This window comes from Maniola hyperantus, chromosome 27 (assembly GCF_902806685.2).
Source record: "Maniola hyperantus chromosome 27, iAphHyp1.2, whole genome shotgun sequence".
Lineage (NCBI taxonomy): Eukaryota > Metazoa > Arthropoda > Insecta > Lepidoptera > Nymphalidae > Maniola > Maniola hyperantus.
The window spans coordinates 2,016,170-2,034,720 of NC_048562.1; the positions used below are offsets into that span (position 1 = coordinate 2,016,170).

An 18,551-nucleotide genomic window follows, 5' to 3' on the forward strand; every position below is an offset into this window, starting at 1 on the left:
CAATATTTGTTTCAATTTGTTTTGTCAAAGTAGACGTTGACAGACTCCGATTATCACAGATAATAAACAAACTTTAATGACCAACACCACAGACAGTGGCGTGCAGGTCATAGAGGCATAAATGCACTGCTTACCCCAGTTGTAATAGCTCAATGCAAATTTTACATTATGACCTGCCAGTAAACAGGTTCCCCTAACTAATGCCTACCCTGGCTTCAAACCCTGTGCACGCCACTGACCACAGAGTACATTGAATATACCTACACCAAGAGAACTTGTTATAAAAAGAACATTCGAAATTCATTACCTACGAAAACAAAGCTTCGTTTGTTTGGTTGGTGCCTCAAGTTTTTGTCTTTGTTATTTGTATAAGATTACGTAACAGAGAGCCCTATAGTACCAACCAAAGAGTATATAATTGATACCAACTTCTCTCTATGGATAGAGTATTTAGAATGGGTGAGTAAAAAAACAATCATGTATAATTCCAACATTTTATTACACTACAAATTCTTTTCATGATCTAATAAGAAAAGTAAAACAAAATATATATATAAATAAACGAAACTGCTATCTCTTTCTAAAGGTCGATGTACATTATTTCTGCCGCATACTGTACAACGACCTATAGAAACAGATAGCGGTTTCGTAGAGCGTTGTCTCTGTCGTTGAGACAGACAAAACGTCATATAGGTACGAGTGACAGAGACAACGCTCTACAATGACGAAATATCATTCTAAAGGTCGATGTACAATATTTCCTGCCGGTTCTCAAACATAGCCAATCGGCAGGGCTGTCTTTAACCTATTGGAGGCCCTGGGCGCATTAGAATAATGGGGCCCCTATGATCTTGACAGATTTGGTGATCTGGCAGCCGGCAGGGATTAGTGGGCCCCTATCGATCGAGACCAAAGTCTTTGAACAGTGCGTGTTGCCAGTGATGACATATGGATTTGAGACATGGTCTCTAACTATAGGCCTCATAAGAAAGCTCAGAGTCACTCAGCGGGCGATGGAGAGACCTATGGGCGGAGTTTCTTTACGTGATCAATGAGGAAATGAGGAGATCCTGAGATGTAGGAGAACTAGAGTAACCAACATAGCTCAACTGAAGTGGGCAGGGCACATAGTTCGTACAACCGATAGAGGTTGGGGTCTCAAGGTGCTGGAATGGCGACCGGAAGACGCAGCGTTGGAAGACCCCCCACAAGGTGGACCGCTGGATAGCGGCGGCGCAAGACCGTGGCGCGTGCAAGTCCCTACAAGAGACCTATGTCCAGCAGTGGACGTCTATTGGTTGATGTTGATGATGATGATCGATCGTGGGCCCTGGGAACGTGCCCAGAGTGCCCAGTGGGAAAAAAGGCCCTGCCAATCGGTCTTCGTGAAATAGATCCACTGTAAAACGTTTATTCCGTCATCCAGTAGAAACGCGAACCGAACCTGGCGGGTTTCCTTTCCACCGTGTCCGGCAGTTCTGGAGTAGCATCCGGGTATACTGCCTTCTCTTCTACAGGGGGCTTGGGCCTGAAAACAGGATAAACACGTACTATTAATATGTGCATGTGATAGCCTACTGGTTAGGATGTCCGCCTTCTAATCGGAGGTCGGGGGTTCGATCCCGGGCACGCATCTCTTACTTTTCAGAGTTATGTGCGTTTTAATTAATTAAATATCACTTGCTTTAACGGTGAAGGAAAACATCGTGAGGAAACCTGCATACCTGAGAGTTCTGCTATCTAAATGCTGCCGTTCTTGCGCTTCTTGCTATCTAAATCTAAATATATAAAAGGAAAAGGTGACTGACTGACTGACTGACTGATCTATCAACGCACGGCTCTAACTACTGTACGGATCAGGGTGAAATTTGGCATGCAGGTGTTAATTATGACGTAGGCATCCGCTAAGAAAGGATTTTTTTAAATTCAACCCCTAAGGGGGTGAAATAGGAGTTTCAAATTTGTGTAGTCCACGCGAACGAAGTCGCGAGCATAAGCTAGTCATATAAAAGGAAAAGGTGACTGACTGACTGACTGATCTATCAACGCACAGCTCAAACTACTGTACGGATCGGGGTCAAATTTGACATGCAGGTAGCTATTATGACGTAGGCATCCGCTAAGAAAGGATTTTTGAAAATTCAAACCCTAAGGGGGTGAAATAAGGGTTTAAAATTTGTGTAGTCCACGTGGACAAAGTCGCAGGAATAAGCTAGTATATAGTAAACTAGCTTATTCCCGCAACTTCGTCCGCGTGGACTCCACAAATTTCAAACCCCTGTTATACCCCTTTAGGGATAAAACAGGGGAAAGACAGTTCTCGCGGGACTCCGACGAAATCGCAGGCAACAGCTAGTTATGAATAAATATAATTATGATTACTTTAAAATAAATAAATGAAATAAATAAAAATATTTTATTTCAGACAGTAACCGTCCATAACCAATTTTAAATTAAATTAAAGTAGGTAGCATTCATTATTAATTTAAGTAACAATATTATATGGGGAAAATTTTTGGTAAATTAAGGTGGTATTGGGGCCGATTCTCTAGTACACAATCTCTAAACTAAACTAAATTAACAGGTCTAAATCTAGTGCTTTCCTTTTCCGCAAGCAACATTATGAAAGGGATAGCAATAGATTTAGACGTGATATTTTAGTTTAGTTTAGAGATTGTGTACAAAGGAATTAGCCACAATGTTTTACTGTTTTTAGGGTTCCGTACTTCAAAAGGAAAAACGGATCACTTTGTTGTCTGTCTGTCTGTCAAGAAACCTACAGGGTACTTCCCCTTGACCTAGAATCATGAAATTTGGCAGGTAGGTAGATCTGATAGCTGACATTTGGGGAAAAATCTGAAAACCGTGAATTTAGGGTTAGGTCACACAAAAAAAATTAAATTGTGGTCATGAACTAATAATTGGTATTTCAATTTTCTAAGTAAGATAACTACATCAAGTGGGGTATCATATGAAAGGTCTTCACCTGTGCATTCTAAAACAGATTTATTTTTATTTTTATGCATCACAGTTTTTGAATAATCGTGCAAAATGTCAAAAAAATACGACTGTAGTACGGAACCCTCATTGCACAAGCCTGACTCGCACTTGGCCGGTTTTTTTAATAATAAAACTTTAAAAATACTAATTAGTAATTATTTACCTGTTAGTGGCATGAACTCTCGCCTCAGTGAAGTAGCCAAACGACGGTCGTTCAAGATGAAGCTTCTCCAGCATGCACCCATCAAACACTCCCTGGGTTTTGCGGCAGCTGAAAAACGTCATTATTTAATTTTTATCCAACTAATATTAACCTATTCTACTTCCTCTACAACCTCTCGCACTGCCAACTGGTAGAGATCTCTCGTAGAGATAAGTGCTTCCCTGTCCACTCTTACTCTTCTTTTCTCTTTATTGTAAATGTTTTGGTACAAATCTGTCTGTATCTCTATTCTTTATATATAAAAATGAATCGCTAAATTTTATGTTGATCGTAAATCTCGAGATCAGCCGATTCAATTTCGCTAATTCTTTTTTTATAATATTCCTTGAAGTACGAGGATGGTTCTTACAGAGAGAAAAAAAAAATTGAATCGACTGTTAAGCGGTACGAAGTTTGCCGGGTCAGCTAGTAAAAAATAAAATAAATAAATTAATTAATTAATTAAAATGTAACCGTAACACTATAACTACTACGCTATAAGGAAGTGGTTCTGGTTATATAGGGTTAAATAAAAAATATCAGAAAGCTCTCGGCACGTAATTGTTATCAAAAAACTAACAACTTTTGTTCTGACTTTTCAAAATTCTGTATAAATTTTTTTCATACCAAAAATTAAATAAATTCTGAATGTACAGAATTTATTCAATTTGGATTGATTTCTACACAATTTATTCAATTTGGATTCAGTGTACTGTGAATAGCTAGTGATCAATAAATGAATAACTGTAATTGAATAACCACTAGGCAATCACCGTTTCCACATTAACTTACTGCTGCAACCCAAAATCTCCGGAGCTCTTGTCAATACAGGTGGTGTACTGGTTGAACTCCGCCAGGCAGGTCTTCTTCACTTTCCGGAAGAACTCCAGGGTGCAGGCGGTGACTGCTTTGCCCTCGTTGATGCATTTACGAGGGTCGTTCTCTTCAAAACGACACAGCATGAATTCCTGGAATTATTTTAGGCCAATGGTGCTGATTCTGGGGGGTTCTTCCATAGTAAAATTTAAGATTTATCTTTATTATTCTACTCATTATTTTGTGCTTAAGTACCTAATTCTTATATTTATATAGACTTTCATTCAAAATAAAAACAGTATAAGTAAAATAACCAAACAAAATAATGTTGTAAAAGTTTGATAGATATACAAGAATTACAAAGTATTTCTCTAATGATCTTCACACAGATGGTTTAACTTTATTACAAGATAATGGTTTTCCTATGTAATTGAGAACTAGTATCAGTTATATTTGTGACAAATATCTTCAAAACATAACCTATTGTTTTGTGATTATGCAATCAATTTTAACAACATAAACACCACTGTTGGCGAAAAATAACCCATAAACTCAGTAATTATCGTAAAAAAACACAACAATACTTACATTGTTAGCTTGTTCACAGTATTTTCCTAAATGGAAGGAGCCAGCTCTCAAAGTAGCAGTGGATAAATTGACTTCTTCCACTGTCAATTCCGATTCTTCAGGCAAAGTTATGTCTTCGGTCAAAACCATTTTGTTTGTAACAAATTCCACTGATAATTTGAAGATTTAAATCGGGTTTAAATGGAAAATTACTTCCACAAAAGCCGTGGAAGTAAAACAGAATGGTAGTTTCACTGAATTGTGTAACCTCGTAGACATAAGTAGAGTGAGATAGCTTTATACAGAATCTAAAAAGCGGAAGGGTGAGAAAATATATTTTTTTATCCTTTTTAATTTGGTCGCCTAAAATATCGGCGACAGAGTCTGACATTGACACTATGTGAAACGTTTTTAATAAAATATTCTCTAGATTCCAGTTATTTGAGATTTTAAAATACAACAAAGCAAACAAAAGATTGAGAAATCGATGGAGTTAATAATATTATAAAAGAAAATACATACGAATAGCATGCAAATGTATTTATTCTCAAACTTAAAACAAAAAACACAATGACTAGACTGAAATAAAGTATTAAAAATTGGCCGGGCATCGATTTATTGGTTGTTAGCAGGATTCCAATTTCATAACGATTTTCTTTGAGTTTAGCGGCTGCCGTAAGAATTCTCCTGTTCTTGATTTATTCTTGAAATATCTTCATCTGTAAGAAGGGTTAAGATCATAAATTATCTAAGTAGTTGGAACCGATTCTAAGCACAACCTAATTTTAGAGTATTCGCACCCTCTTCTTATAATTGTCATATGAAAAGGAGAGAAGCAGTTTGACATTTCTAAATTTTTAGATGGTAAAACCCGTGATTTTAGCACGCACTCGCGAACCTACTGTTTAAATTTGTATTGTGCACTAAAATTTAGAGTCTTTAAATATGAAAGTCATGTTCCGTTCCTTTTTTAACATTAGTAAAAAGAAAAGGATGCAGATACTCTAAATTTGGTTTATAGAGAATCGTTGTTAAGCTATTTAACTAAAAGTTCAAAAAAGTTGAATATCAAAAACTATTTTACTGTAGTTATATGGTTGTATGGGTTCCTATGGTTCCATATTATTTTCATGGCAGCCATTTTGAAATTATTATTTATTGTTATAGTGGCAATAGAAATACAGACATATTCTGTGAAAATTTCAACTCTACACCGACCTATATGTTCACGAGATACAGCCCGCTGACAGACATACGGACGGACAGCGGAGGCTTAGTGAGTAAGGCTGAAAAGTACCTACATAGTTAACTTTCAAGTTAAAGTGCGTGCCGAGAATAGAACCATGAACCCCAGGAACCCGAAGTCTACTTAGGGTTTCAAGCATTTTTACTAAAAAAATTACATAGTTACCACTAAAATATTTTAAATTGTCCTCAGATTCCTGGTATAACTTTGGAATATCGTAGCGATTTACCTAAAAACAAAAATATACGAATGAAAATTAAAATTATAATGAAAGATTCATATTTTCGGTATCTATAGGCACGTCAAGACCTTTTATACGTTATCAAAATCCATACGTTTATAATGCGTAAAAAAGGACCATTCACGTGCCATTTTAACTCTATGGGTCAACTGTCATGTCAAAAGTATGGTCCTCCTTTAAAATAACGTTAAAATGGCGTGTGAGGAGTCATTTTTTAAGGACTATACCTACATATCATTTTGTCATATCCGCCATATTGGATTTGTCAAGACGTCATTTTAAGTTAAAACTTTTGTAAAAAAACTTACGTTATCAAAGTTCCTCCGTCCCATTCTTGGAATGGTTTTACTCGGGATAGTTTTTATAACATATCCCATTAAACCTTGGTCGAAAGGATCGCTTTCACTGCTTCGGCCAACTCTTGGAACATTGTTCGGCTTTATAAAAGAACTTTCTACTTCATTAAAAACGTAAATTAGGCAGAATGCAAAAACAGCGTATGCCGATTTAGAAACCATTGTAATTAAAAAAAAAACACTTTTATTTTTAAATATCTGTCACTGTCAAACGTTGGCGGGAAACTGCCTTCAATGGCGGTTGGAAATATTTTGTGGTTTAATCCGAAATTGCAAGGGAATTTATACTAAATACATTCGATTGAACCCCCATGATTGATAAACTGGTGATAACATGATAATATCAAGCCCGTATACAGCTGTTCAGAATACTAATTTCATTTTAGATGTTAATCAAAGATGGCGGTACGTGGAAGATTTTTATCTCGTTTTTAAAAGTATTACGCGTACAAACTGAGAATGAGAAATCTTGTCACCGACCAATCACAAACATAATTTAAAAAAAACATTCGAAATTGAATTCGAAAACGGTTTCATTTGTGATTGGTCGGTAACTCATAAATGGTTACAAAAACACAGTGGGCGTTCACTGTGTTTTTGTCTATGTCATTTGTATGGTATAAGTCCCGCAAATTGCTATTGCGTTTGAACTATGTCTCACTAACATCGAAATGACGTCATTTTGACGTCAGCCGAAATAAAAATATACCATCACGTCTAAACTTGTTTAATGCTGACGTCACTAAAATAGCGGCCACGCGTATTAGCAATTTGCGGGACTTATAAAACTTTTCTTACCGCAGTACTCAGAGTCGTAATTGTACATAAGATTGAGTTAAAACGAGACAGATTTATGTGAGAGATATAGCTCTGTCTCGTTTTAACTAAACTTGAGTAACGATTAAGCGACTCTGAGTACCGCGGTTAGAGTATAGTTTAGTAAATAAAACAGCATGGTATACAATAAAATAGGTTTTTATTTTTGTGTATATCTTTTACTCTTAATTCTGTTAACTTAATAATTATTTTCCTCGCAGAGAGACGGGTATAAAGACTTGGTACTTCGGTGTGTTTCCGCCCTTCTCTATGACGGCACGGACCAGAGAGAATGGATCCAATTTCTTCTTTACCACCAGGAATCTGTAAGAAAAAAAAGATATTAACTCTAAATATATAAAAGGAAAAGGAGACTGACTGACTGACTGACTGACTGATCTATCAGCGCACAGCTCAAACTACTCGACAGATCGGGCTGAAATTTGGCATGCAGATAGCTTTTATGACGTAGGCATCCGCTAAGAAAGGATTTTTGAAAATTCAACCCCTAAGGGAGTGAAATAGGGGTTTGAAATTTGTGTAGTCCACGCGGACGATATCGTGAGCATAAGCTAGTTAACTATAAGTTTCAATTCACCTCTATTTTGGTACAATTAACGCCACACATCTTGATCGGTCTGAAGTTGCAACGGATGTGTATTTGCGACGGTATAAAAAGTATATACCTCCACCCCAGACTTCACTACAAAGTACCAGGAGTGAATAAAATCTAAGGAAGTCGTTTGGATGTCTTACTGGCTGTTCTCACTATACACGATTTCCTATAGACCTCATCATCATCATCTGCATTAACCGATAGACGTCCACTGCTGGACATAGGATTTCCACGCGCCACGGTCTTGCACCGCCTGAATCCAGCGGCTCCCTGCGACTCGCCTGATGTCGTCCGTCCACCTAGTGGGGGGTCGTCCAACACTGCGTCTTCCGGTGCGAGGTCGCCATTCCAGCACCTTGGGACCCCAACGTCTATCGGTTGTACGAACTGTGCCCTGCCCATTGCCACTTCAGCTTCGCAACCCGTTGAGCTATGTCGGTTACTCTAGTTCTCCTATGGATCTCCTCATTTCTGATTAGATCACGTAGAGAAACTCCAGGCTCTCTCCATCGCCCGCTGAGTGACTCTCATGGATCATGATAGATCTCTTAGCATTTCCTATTGCCCTAGTAACCTGGTACCCTGCAACCCTCACCTGTCTGTATCAGCACCGTAACTCCTGGACGCCAGCCCAGCTCTCTGGGCACACTGGTGTAACAAGGCCCGCTCCTCCTTGCTGAAGTCGGCACTGAAGACCAGGTCTAGGTCGAAGGTGTCAGTCTGTATGTATCGCCGCATCAGCTCGTGTCCCGCGCGCCTCAGCTGGTGGATGTCTGAAGTGTTGCTACCGAGACCCGCGCGGTTCACCTGCCAACCAAATTATATAACTCCAGCCCCCCTAGCATGGGCAGGAGACAAAAAAATTATCCCCCAATTATATCCACTGACGAGGGATAAAATTTACTTGTCCACCTCTCAAAGCACGGCAACAGGGGAGAGGAGAAGTTTATCCCTAATTCGGGGACAATTTTATCCTCGACATTATACGTGGGTTTAAGTTTATTCTCATAGAACTTAAAAAATCAAAACATGTCTCGCGGTACCTGTTGGGTTTAGGTTATGTTTGGGTTATGTTTGGGTTGTGTTTGTGTTATGTTTGGGTTGTGTTTGAGTTATGTTTGGAATATGGTTGGGAACCCCAACATAAACCCAATATAGGTCCCAAATACCAATTACCATTAACCCAATAAAGGTAAAGGAAAAGATCCAAAAACCGAAAAGTCCCCCGTTTTATTCACTGTGGATAATTATATCCACCCGTGAGCCCATGCTCGGAGAGTGGATAAAGCGGTCGGAGGGGATAAAGATTTTATCCTTTCCCCGGTGAGAAAATTATATCCCCGCCCATGCTAACCCTGCTGAGTGCCTAAAAAACCGGCCAAGTGCGAGTCAGGCTCGCGCAACGAGGGTTCCGTACTACAGTCGTATTCTTTCGACATTTCGCACGATCAATCAAAAACTATGATGCATAAAAATAAATAAAAATCTGTTTTAGAATGCACAGACAAATACCTTTCATATGATACCCCACTTGATATGGTTATCTTACTTCGAAAATTGAAAATACGAATTATTCATTTATGACCACAATTTAATTTTTTTTGTGTGATGTAACCACAAATTCACGGTTTTTAGATTTTTCCCCTAATGTCAGCTATAAAATCTACCTACCTGCCAAATTTCACGATTCTAGGTCAACGGGAAGTACCCTGTAGGTTTCTTGACAGACCGACAGACAACAAAGTGATCCTAAAGGGTTCCGTTTTTCCTTTTGAGGTACGGAAACCTAAAAGTCTGCATTGGCCATAGTCCAAACCGGTTGAGCCTTAATAGCTCAACCGGTAAAGGAGTGGACTGAAAACCGAAAGGTCGACGGTTCAAACCCCGCCCGTTGCACTATTGTCGTACCTACTCCTAGCACAAGCTTGACGACGATATTCTTTAAAAAAAAAAAAAAAACGCTTCTCATCCTTAGAGGAGACCTATACTCAGTAGTGAGCCAGTGGTGGTTTGATCATGATGACGATGAGCCCACAAAATGATGGGGTAGCTTACCATTTGTAAATGGGGCTTGACAGGTTCCGCGATACCCTGCGCGTCCACCCCCAACCCGCCTCCCTTCCAGCCCATCAGCTTCATCATCCTACACAAACAAAAATCATCATCTAAATATACTAGATTGTGGCGGTTGCCACAGATGCAACTAGATGGCGCTATTCAATCGATAACATTTCATGACGTAGTCCCGAACAAATGTACCGCGGACAGTACTCGCACTAACGGAGTTTTCTGCAATCTAAATATTATAAAAGCGAAATACCACTCACTCACTGACTAATCACGAAATCTCAGGAACTATATAGCCTACAAACTAGGAATTTGGAAGGTAGGTTCCTTCTAGGACGTAGGTGTCAGCTAAGAAACGGTTTTGAGAACATCCCCCCCCTAAGGGGGTGAAATGGGGGGTGGAAGATTATATGAAAGTCCTATGTTTTTGAAGTTAGAGACGTGAAAATCGACATTTAGGTTAATAGGTTTAAATTATAAAAATCTGTATAAGTCAGTTTGGGGGATTCCCCCCTTAAGGGTCGTAAAATAGGGGGAAAAGTTTTAAATATTGTTATTTTGACTTGAACTTTGAAATGTAGGTTCATTCTAGGGGGTAGGTATCAGATAGGAAAGGATCTAACTTCCCCCCTAAGGTGGTGAAAGGGGGGGTGTCGAAGGTTGTAAGGTGAGACTGAGTGAGTAGATAAGTGAGGCCTTTGGCAGCGGGAAAATATCTGATCTCATAAGAAACCTGAATTTTACGCGGACGAAGTCGCAGGCAACTGCTAGTCTGGACTATATAAAGATGTTTCAAGACACATCCGTCCGCGTCGGCCCAGCTGGCACTACCGAGCACAACGAACCGCTCGGTGGGAGATCTCCCTTTTGTACGGTCGAGCCCGCACACTGCTCCTGTACAAGCGTATGTCCGCGACTTCGTCCGCGTGGACTACACCTTTTGAACCCCTACTTTACCCCCTTTTTTACCCCCTTAGGGGTTGAATTTTCAAAAATTCTTTCTTAGCGGATGCCTACGTCATAATAGCTATCTGCATGCCAAATTCCAGCCCAATCCGTCCAGTAGTTTGAGCTGTGCGTTGATAGATCAGTCAGTCCGCCAGTCAGTCACCTTTTCCTTTTATATATTTAGATAGATATAAGTAATGTAAGCAGTGGTAGCCTAGTGGTTAGGACGTCCGCCTTCCAATCGGAGGTCGGGGGTTCGATCCCGGGCACGCACCTCTAACTTTTCGGAGTTATGTGCGTTTTTAAGCAATTAAATATCACTTGCTTTAAGAGTGAAGGAAAACATCGTGAGGAAACCTGCATGTCTGAGAGTTTTCCATAATGTTCTCAAAGGTGTGTGAAGTCTACCAATCCGCACATGGCCAGCGTGGTAGACTATGGCCAAAACCCTTCTCACTCTGAGAGGAGACCCATGCTCTGTAGTGAGCCGGCGATGGGTTGACCATGATGATGATCATGATACCAAATAATAGCTATTGGCAGGCTGAAGCTGGCAGTGGGCAGGTCATGCCTGTCGTAGAGGCGATGGTCGTTGGAGCCGGAAACTCCTTGAGTGGACACCGCGTAGTGTGGGACGCCCTCCAGCACGATGGACCGACGATATTTATTTTTTTATTTATTATTTATTTATTATTTAATTAGAACGGCCATAAAGCCGTTGTTGACTCCACAGTTTGCTTGTGTGGTTGGCGCGGACTATACCATATAAAAGCTGTTATAGCCTAGTAGTTAGGACGTCCGCCTCCCAATCGGAGGTCGGGGGTTCGATCCCGGGCACACATCTAACTTTTCGGAGTTATGTGCGTTTTTAAGCAATTAAATATCACTTGCGTTAACAGTGAAGGAAAACATCGTGAGGAAACCTGCATGCCTGAGAGATCTCCATAATGTTCTCAAAGGTGTGTGAAGTCTGCCAATCCGCACATGGCCAGCGTGGTAGACTATGGCCAAAACCCTTCTCACTCTGAGAGGAGACCCGTGCTCTGCAGTGAGCCGGCGATGGGTTGATCATGATGATGAATGTCTAAATCTAAATACTACATTTTTTAAATAACTTACTTAGTGGCAACACTGTTATCCACGGGGACGCCAAACTCAGGTTTTTTTTTACCTGAGAAAAACCAGAAAAATTCTCCATAATCAAAATTATCAGTACCCATATTATAAAGGCGAAAGTGTGTTTGTTTGTTGGTTTGCCGGTTTGTCCTTCAATCATGTTGCAACGGATCGATTGATTTTTTGCATGGATATAGTTAAAGATCTTAAAGACAAGAAAAAGTGACACAGCCTACTTTTTATCCCGGAAAATCAAAGAGTTCCCAAGGGATTTTTATAAAACCGGCCAAGAGCGAGTCAGACTCGCGTACCGAAGATTCCGTATTACAGTCGTATTTTTTCGACATTTTGCACGATAAATCAAAAACTATTATGCATGAAAATAAATAAACATCTGTTTTAGAATGTACAGGTGAAGCCCTTACATATAATACCCCACTTGGTACACAGAACGAGTAGGCGGGCCACCTGATGTTAAGTGATTACCGCCGCTTATGAACATTTGCAGCACTAGTCTCCAGAGGAACAACCAATGCGTTGCCGGCCTTTTAGGAATATGTCGGTCCGCCCCTTGAATAACCCCATGTTGTAATCTAATGGGAACACCGCCGATGGGAGTTGACTCCACAGTTTGCTTGTGTGGTTGGCGCGGACTATACCATATAAAAGCTGTTATAGCCTAGTAGTTAGGACGTCCGCCTCCCAATCGGAGGTCGGGGGTTCGATCCCGGGCACACATCTTACTTTTCGGAGTTATGTGCGTTTTAAGTAATAAAATATCACTTGCTTTAACGGTGAAGCAAAACATCGTGAGGAAACCTGCATGCCTGAGAGATCTCCATAATGTTCTCAAAGGTGTGTGAAGTCTACCGATCCGCACATGGCCAGCGTGGTAGACTATGGCCAAAACCCTTCTCACTCTGAGAGGAGACCCATGCTCTGTAGTGAGCCGGCGATGGGTTGACCATGATGATGATCATGATACCAAATAATAGCTATTGGCAGGCTGAAGCTGGCAGTGGGCAGGTCATGCCTGTCGTAGAGGCGATGGTCGTTGGAGCCGGAAACTCCTTGAGTGGACACCGCGTAGTGTGGGACGCCCACCAGCACGATGGACCAACGATATTTATTTTTTTATTTATTATTTATTTATTATTTAATTAGAACGGCCATAAAGCCAATTATACTAACTAAACTACGAGTACAAACTAACATAAACATACTTACAAAAATTGATAAAATTATAAATTTTAAAAAGCAAAATTATAAATTTTCACAAAAGTGCAAGATCTGACCCATGAGGTCAGCCCATTTGTCAGCAAATATGTCACAGCGAGGGGACTCCTTCAGCAGCGCGTTGAGCGCAGCCAAAGTGCTATAGCACTTTGGCTGCGCTCAACTCCTCCTCTCCTGGCAGCGCTAAAGAGGCTGGCGGGAAGTGGCTGGATGAGGAAGGCTGAGGACCGGGTGTGGAGCTCTTCAGGGAAGGCCTATGTCCAACAGTGGACATCCACAGGCTGACGATGATGAGGATACCACATAACAGACACCAGACACACCTGAGACATCGTTGATTGATATCCTGTCGCCTTGTGCTATAAACTGTTCTTTGATCACCACACTCACTAGCTCTTCTCTTAACCTCTGCAATGATAATGAGAAAAGAAATGGGCGTGTGAATCCAAGCTTAAAATGAAACGAAACTTTAAAAAAATAAAAAAAAATATAACCTGCCATCTTGGGTTGAATTTTTTTTTCAGCACAAGATCCGCACAATAAAAGAAAAAAACGATCAAGTTCGAGTGGAAATCGCACACGACGGGTTCCGTAAGCATCTTACAAGAAATAACACTTTTAATTTCTTTCTTTAATTTTCCTGGCAGCCAAAGTCAAAGTCAAATGATTTATTCAAAATAGGTAATAAATTACTCTTATTGATTGTCTGGTATAGTGTTACATTTGTAAGATATAGTGGTGATAATTATAACGCAAACTTAAAACTATAGCTACGAGGGTTCCAAACCCTTTTTGAATTTTATTATTTTTTGTTATACCTAGCAATAGAAATACACATTCTTTGAAAATTTCAACTATCTACCTATTACGGTTCACGAGATACAGCCCACTGATAGACAGACGGACGGACAGCGGACTTCGGGTACGGTACTATAAAAAAGTCAATTTGGGTAACACTAAAACGAATACAAGCGTAGTGAGCACAATTTTTTTTTATAAATTATAGAATACATACATACATTCCACGCCATGACCTCCACTACACTACGCGCCTCGGGTTTACTCGCGCCAGTGGCTTGCGCCAGTAGCTGCCCGTTCACTAGCAGCGAGAAACAACCTTTTTCGTATGTACTCGTGATTGGTATATGACACGTTTGGCAACTACCTAAAACATAATACATTTTACATACTGTGAAAGGGATTTGAATATTTTAATATGGACCCTGGAGAAAACAATGTGGAACCCTAAAAATGTACGCAATAGGACTGTAGTAACTCAACCATAGAGCCTTGATAGCTCAATGGTTAACGGAGCGGACTGAATTCCGAAAGGTTGCTGGTTCAAACCACACTCATTGCACTGAGTGCTGAGAGTCCCTTCCGGGGGAAGAGCAGTGCTTGGACCGGTGTACCCTGGTAACATGGTTAACAATTTCTCTTCATGGGATATTGTTAGCCATGGGTAATTGACCTGGCAGGGAGGGGGTGTTGTCCGCGCGTCCCTCTGAGTAAGCAGAGGGCGCGGTAGACGTACCCATGGGGCATAGCTCCATGAGCGGAGGGTGTAGCTGTGGTGGGTGTTTGGTGATGAGTGTTTCATCACCCATTCAAACATTGGCTGCCCCACCGGTCTCTCGCCTGTCCAGTTTAGTGACGGGCGAGGGAGATGGTGAGGATGTGGAGAGGGAATTGCCCTCCCCGCGAGCCCTAGCCCTCGTGAGGATCCGTGGATGATGGATACGGGGCAAACCGTCGCTCACAGTGTGGTCCACAGGTTGGTTGGCATGCTGTGGTTCCGGCATGCCTCTGACGGTGATTGAGGAAACGTAGTGCCCCAGTGGTGGGTCTGCTGTGGCGGACATCTGCTGACGGAGTAACGAGGCGTTGTTGGTCCCTTGTGCTCCGTCGTTAGCAGTGGGAGAACTTCGTGAGGTTTTTAGTCGGTTGGAGTCCGACATAACCACCGTGCAACCCCGTGGCCGGTGGTATCCATGATGGATTTTCCTCATGAGAAAAAAAAAACAGGCCCTAGAGACTGGTGTGCTACTTACTTTGTATATTCCCCAACTTGGAGCTCCACGGTCTGACCAAAAGTACAAGCCTGCCAAAAGCAGAATGGAACATTCTCTCAGAGAAACACCTGACGTCCAAACATCTCATATTTAGCATTTCTTTGAAATATTCATTTGGGTCTATCGTCTGTGACGTCCCTTTCTCGTTATTTTCTTCGTTATTGATATTTGGAGTTTCGTTATGGATGATTGGTTCATCATTTTGTATAGAAATCGCCTGCAAAAATCCTTTACATTAACCTTTCCATCCATCACTACCCATATTATAAATGCGAAAGTGTGTTTGTTTGTTGGTTTGTCCTTCAATCACGTCGCAACGGAGCAACGGATTGACGTGATTTTTTGCATGTGTATAGATAACGACCTGGAGAGTGACAAAGGCTACTTTTTATCCCGGAAAATCAAAGAGTTCCCACGGGATTTTCAAGAACTTAAATCCACGCGAACGAAGTCGCGGGCATCAGCTAGTATAAATAAATAAATAATAAATAAAATAGCCTTTATTCTCTGATACAATAGTTATACATCTTATATTACTAACTAACCGTATTACTAATTTCTTATTTCCTATTATTTAATTATCCTATCCTATATAATTTATTCTAAAAATTGGTAACACCAGCAATTTACAGATCAGGTTGTCCTCTTTGGACATAGGCCTCCTCTAGACTTCTCCATTTTTTCCTATCTAACGCCAATCTGCGCCAACCCTTTGCATCAGCTTCAGCTAGTAGTCTATATATAATATATATCTCTTATCTAATATCTAAATATCATCTAGGCAAGTGCGCTCCATCTTAGGCTGCATCATCACTTGCCACCAGGTCTGATTGCAGCCAAGTGCTAGTCTATAACTTAAAAAAACCAGCCAAGTGCGAGTCAGACTTGCGCACTGAGGGTTCTGTACTACAATTGTATTTTATCGAAATTATGCACGATAAATCAAAAACTATTAAGCCTAAAAATAAATAAAAACCTGTTTTAGAATGTACAAGTAAAGCCCTTTCATACGATACCCCACTTGGTATAGTTATCTTACTTCAAAAATTGAAAATACTAAATTATTAGTTCATGACCACAATTTTTTTTGTGTGATGTACCTAACCACAAATTCACGGTTTTCAGATTTTCCCCTCATGTCTGCTATAAGACCTACCTACATGCCAAATTTCATGATTCTAGGTCAACGGGAAGTACCCTGTAGTTTTCTTGACAGAACGACAGACAGACAACAAAGTGATCCTATAAGGGTTCTGTTTATCCTTTTGAGGTACGGAACCCTAAAAAACTTAGCAATTTCTGTGTATTTAAATTTATCGTTACATACATTTGGTGTAGCGTGCTTGTCATTTGCCTTGTCATCTGATATGTTTATAGTTTCACTGTTATCGCTGTGCCCTTGTGGCACAAAGTTGATCCTCTTTGATTTTGATGAAGGACCCTCAATGATGACTCCGCCTGATCGTTTGACCCCCTTTGCCCTGTCTTCCGCTGCGTCCGATGCTGATACAAATGTACGTTGCAGTTTGGTCTTCTTCAAATTTCTGTATTGGTGGGCAACCTGAAAAATAATATAATATGTCACTGTAGTATTTGTATTTCTTTATATATATAGTATAGTTCCCGGCAGTTGAATAGTCGTGTCTGACCTACATTGCGAGTGCGAGCTCGTGCAGATAGATATAAATAAATAAATAAATAAAAATCTTTTTTTATTCAAATAAACTTTTACAAGTACTTTCGAATAGTCGGATGCATCTACCACTGGTTCGGAATGCCTTTCCTACCGAGAAGAACCAGCAAGAAACTCGGCGGTTGCTATTTTCAAATATTTGATATAGGTACAAGATTATGCCATGTATAAAAAAGTATTTGCAGTCCTGTGCGTTGCTGGAACGAGCTGCAGGTCAAATCCACGCTCTTTTATCATTAAATCTTCAATTGTGTAATATGCTTTTTTCAGGAGCATATTTTTAATAGATTTTTAAACTTGTGCAAAGGTAAGTCCAAAATAGTTTGCGGGATTTTATTATAAAAGGATAGATAGTATAGATTTATTTCCACAAAAACAAAAGATTGTTACAATGTTGATTTCTTCGTGCTCGTAAGCGCTTGGCGGCTTGTCTGAGCACTGCACACGTTGTGTTCCACGCGCTCATGTATTGTGTGCGGATGTAGCACTCACATTAATGCAGATGACGATAGCGGGGTGCTGCACGGCGCGCGGGCTGGCATTCCGCTCCCTCGCCCCATTGAGCCTAAAAAATGCTGTTGGGGCGCGTCTTGCACGATCACTTCAAGAACGACTATATATATTTTGTTGTTATACTTATAACTTAGCCGTAATACACATTCTGTGAAAAATTCAACTCTACTTATTACTGTTAACGAGATACTGACAGACAGATGGACCGACGGAAGGACAGCGGCGGCTTTAGTTATAGGGGCCCCTTGGCACCCTTCGGGTATGGAACCCTACAAAATATAAGTAAAGGTTATGTACTTACGTCGTGCGAAAGTCTGGCAACCTCCTGCATGATCTCGGTAGGATATCTGCACCCCATAAACTCGATATTGAAGAACACCCGCGCCAAACAGACCAATCTCTCTTCCGAATAATCGTCTTTCCATCGTTCCATGAACGCCTTCCGTAACAACCAATGTTCTTCACTTTCATGGTCCTCTCGGTATTTATTCACATCCCAGCTCACGTTAAAGGACATTTTAACGAATAATTTCAAGATTTTATGCTCGTTTCATGTTATTTAATTACGTTTAGCCATGGATTTTTAGTGATTGTTTAAATTTTTTAAAAAATAGAAAAAAATAGTGACCACCACAGAGGAATATAAAAACATTGTTCTGAGCACAGACTATATACCCCACCCTATATACATCCTACTCTAGCACACTGGCACAGACTAATGGTTCCGGAGGTGCTGACTTCTGAGCAAAGCGTAGAGCAAAGCTTAGAGCAAAGTGTATAAAACACTACGGAGAAAAATAAGAAAAAGCTAGAAAATATTAACAACCACCACAAATCACAAGCTGTAAGAACGAAAGTGGCATCCTCATTTTGTTTCTGCTCTTTTCGATCGATCTTCTTTTTTTTTTTAATTTATTTTACGGCCCTGGATAACAGTCCTTTAAGGCCTCGATCGATCTTTATGTTTGTCGGACCAGCGACCAACCGAGTTGGTTTGTTTACAAGAGACCTTGTGGTATTACAAAAATCACAAAATTGTCTATGGT

The 18,551-nt window shown here is 40.4% G+C and overlaps 3 protein-coding genes across 5 annotated transcripts; all 3 read right to left on the reverse strand.

Annotated features, from left to right (window-relative positions):
* Positions 1-480: 480 nt before the first annotated feature.
* ND-19 (NADH dehydrogenase [ubiquinone] 1 alpha subcomplex subunit 8) lies at positions 481-4,859 on the reverse strand. The gene is made up of 4 exons (XM_034982725.2): positions 4,607-4,859; positions 3,995-4,170; positions 3,164-3,271; positions 481-1,528 (listed from the first exon to the last, which is right to left on the reverse strand). The coding sequence occupies exons 1-4, from the start codon at positions 4,733-4,735 to the stop codon at positions 1,411-1,413; spliced, it is 531 nt and encodes a 176-aa protein (XP_034838616.1). The 5' UTR covers positions 4,736-4,859; the 3' UTR covers positions 481-1,410.
* Positions 4,860-5,123: 264 nt separating this feature from the next.
* Positions 5,124-6,663, reverse strand: LOC117994769 (uncharacterized). The gene is made up of 3 exons (XM_034982726.2): positions 6,381-6,663; positions 5,997-6,060; positions 5,124-5,304 (listed from the first exon to the last, which is right to left on the reverse strand). The coding sequence occupies exons 1-3, from the start codon at positions 6,588-6,590 to the stop codon at positions 5,249-5,251; spliced, it is 330 nt and encodes a 109-aa protein (XP_034838617.1). The 5' UTR covers positions 6,591-6,663; the 3' UTR covers positions 5,124-5,248.
* Positions 6,664-7,387: 724 nt separating this feature from the next.
* LOC117994767 (uncharacterized) lies at positions 7,388-18,173 on the reverse strand. Of its 3 annotated transcripts, XM_034982723.2 has the most exons (9): positions 17,807-18,163; positions 16,627-16,860; positions 15,279-15,516; positions 14,247-14,392; positions 13,551-13,635; positions 11,995-12,046; positions 9,916-10,003; positions 8,456-8,667; positions 7,388-7,568 (listed from the first exon to the last, which is right to left on the reverse strand). In XM_034982723.2, exons 1-9 carry the CDS (start codon positions 18,020-18,022, stop codon positions 7,451-7,453), a joined length of 1,389 nt encoding a protein of 462 aa, XP_034838614.1. In that variant the 5' UTR covers positions 18,023-18,163; the 3' UTR covers positions 7,388-7,450. The 3 variants fall into 3 exon arrangements, with proteins under 3 accessions (XP_034838614.1, XP_069364069.1, XP_069364070.1); XM_069507968.1 differs by lacking the exon at positions 13,551-13,635 and having other exon boundaries at positions 14,243-14,392; positions 17,807-18,169; XM_069507969.1 differs by lacking the exons at positions 13,551-13,635; positions 14,247-14,392 and having other exon boundaries at positions 17,807-18,173.
* Between the last annotated feature and the right edge of the window lie 378 nt (positions 18,174-18,551).

What these genes read in the sequence shown, in the direction of transcription:
- ND-19 (XM_034982725.2), bottom strand. Translation starts at nt 4,735, where the DNA reads ATGGTTTTGACCGAAGACATAACTTTGCCTGAAGAATCGGAATTGACA. An exon ending in ACTGTGAACAAGCTAACAAT is followed by an intron (nt 4,171 to 4,606) that starts GTAAGTATTGTT and finishes AAATAATTCCAG; the next exon opens with GAATTCATGCTGTGTCGTTT. An exon ending in GGAGATTTTGGGTTGCAGCA is followed by an intron (nt 3,272 to 3,994) that starts GTAAGTTAATGT and finishes GACGTTTTTCAG; the next exon opens with CTGCCGCAAAACCCAGGGAG.
- LOC117994769 (XM_034982726.2), bottom strand. Translation starts at nt 6,590, where the DNA reads ATGGTTTCTAAATCGGCATACGCTGTTTTTGCATTCTGCCTAATTTAC. An exon ending in GACGGAGGAACTTTGATAAC is followed by an intron (nt 6,061 to 6,380) that starts GTAAGTTTTTTT and finishes TTTTGTTTTTAG; the next exon opens with GTAAATCGCTACGATATTCC. An exon ending in CAATTTAAAATATTTTAGTG is followed by an intron (nt 5,305 to 5,996) that starts GTAACTATGTAA and finishes CCCTTCTTACAG; the next exon opens with ATGAAGATATTTCAAGAATA.
- LOC117994767 (XM_034982723.2), bottom strand. Translation starts at nt 18,022, where the DNA reads ATGTCCTTTAACGTGAGCTGGGATGTGAATAAATACCGAGAGGACCAT. An exon ending in TTGCCAGACTTTCGCACGAC is followed by an intron (nt 16,861 to 17,806) that starts GTAAGTACATAA and finishes ATTATTTTTCAG; the next exon opens with GTTGCCCACCAATACAGAAA. An exon ending in ACAAGCACGCTACACCAAAT is followed by an intron (nt 15,517 to 16,626) that starts GTATGTAACGAT and finishes GGATTTTTGCAG; the next exon opens with GCGATTTCTATACAAAATGA.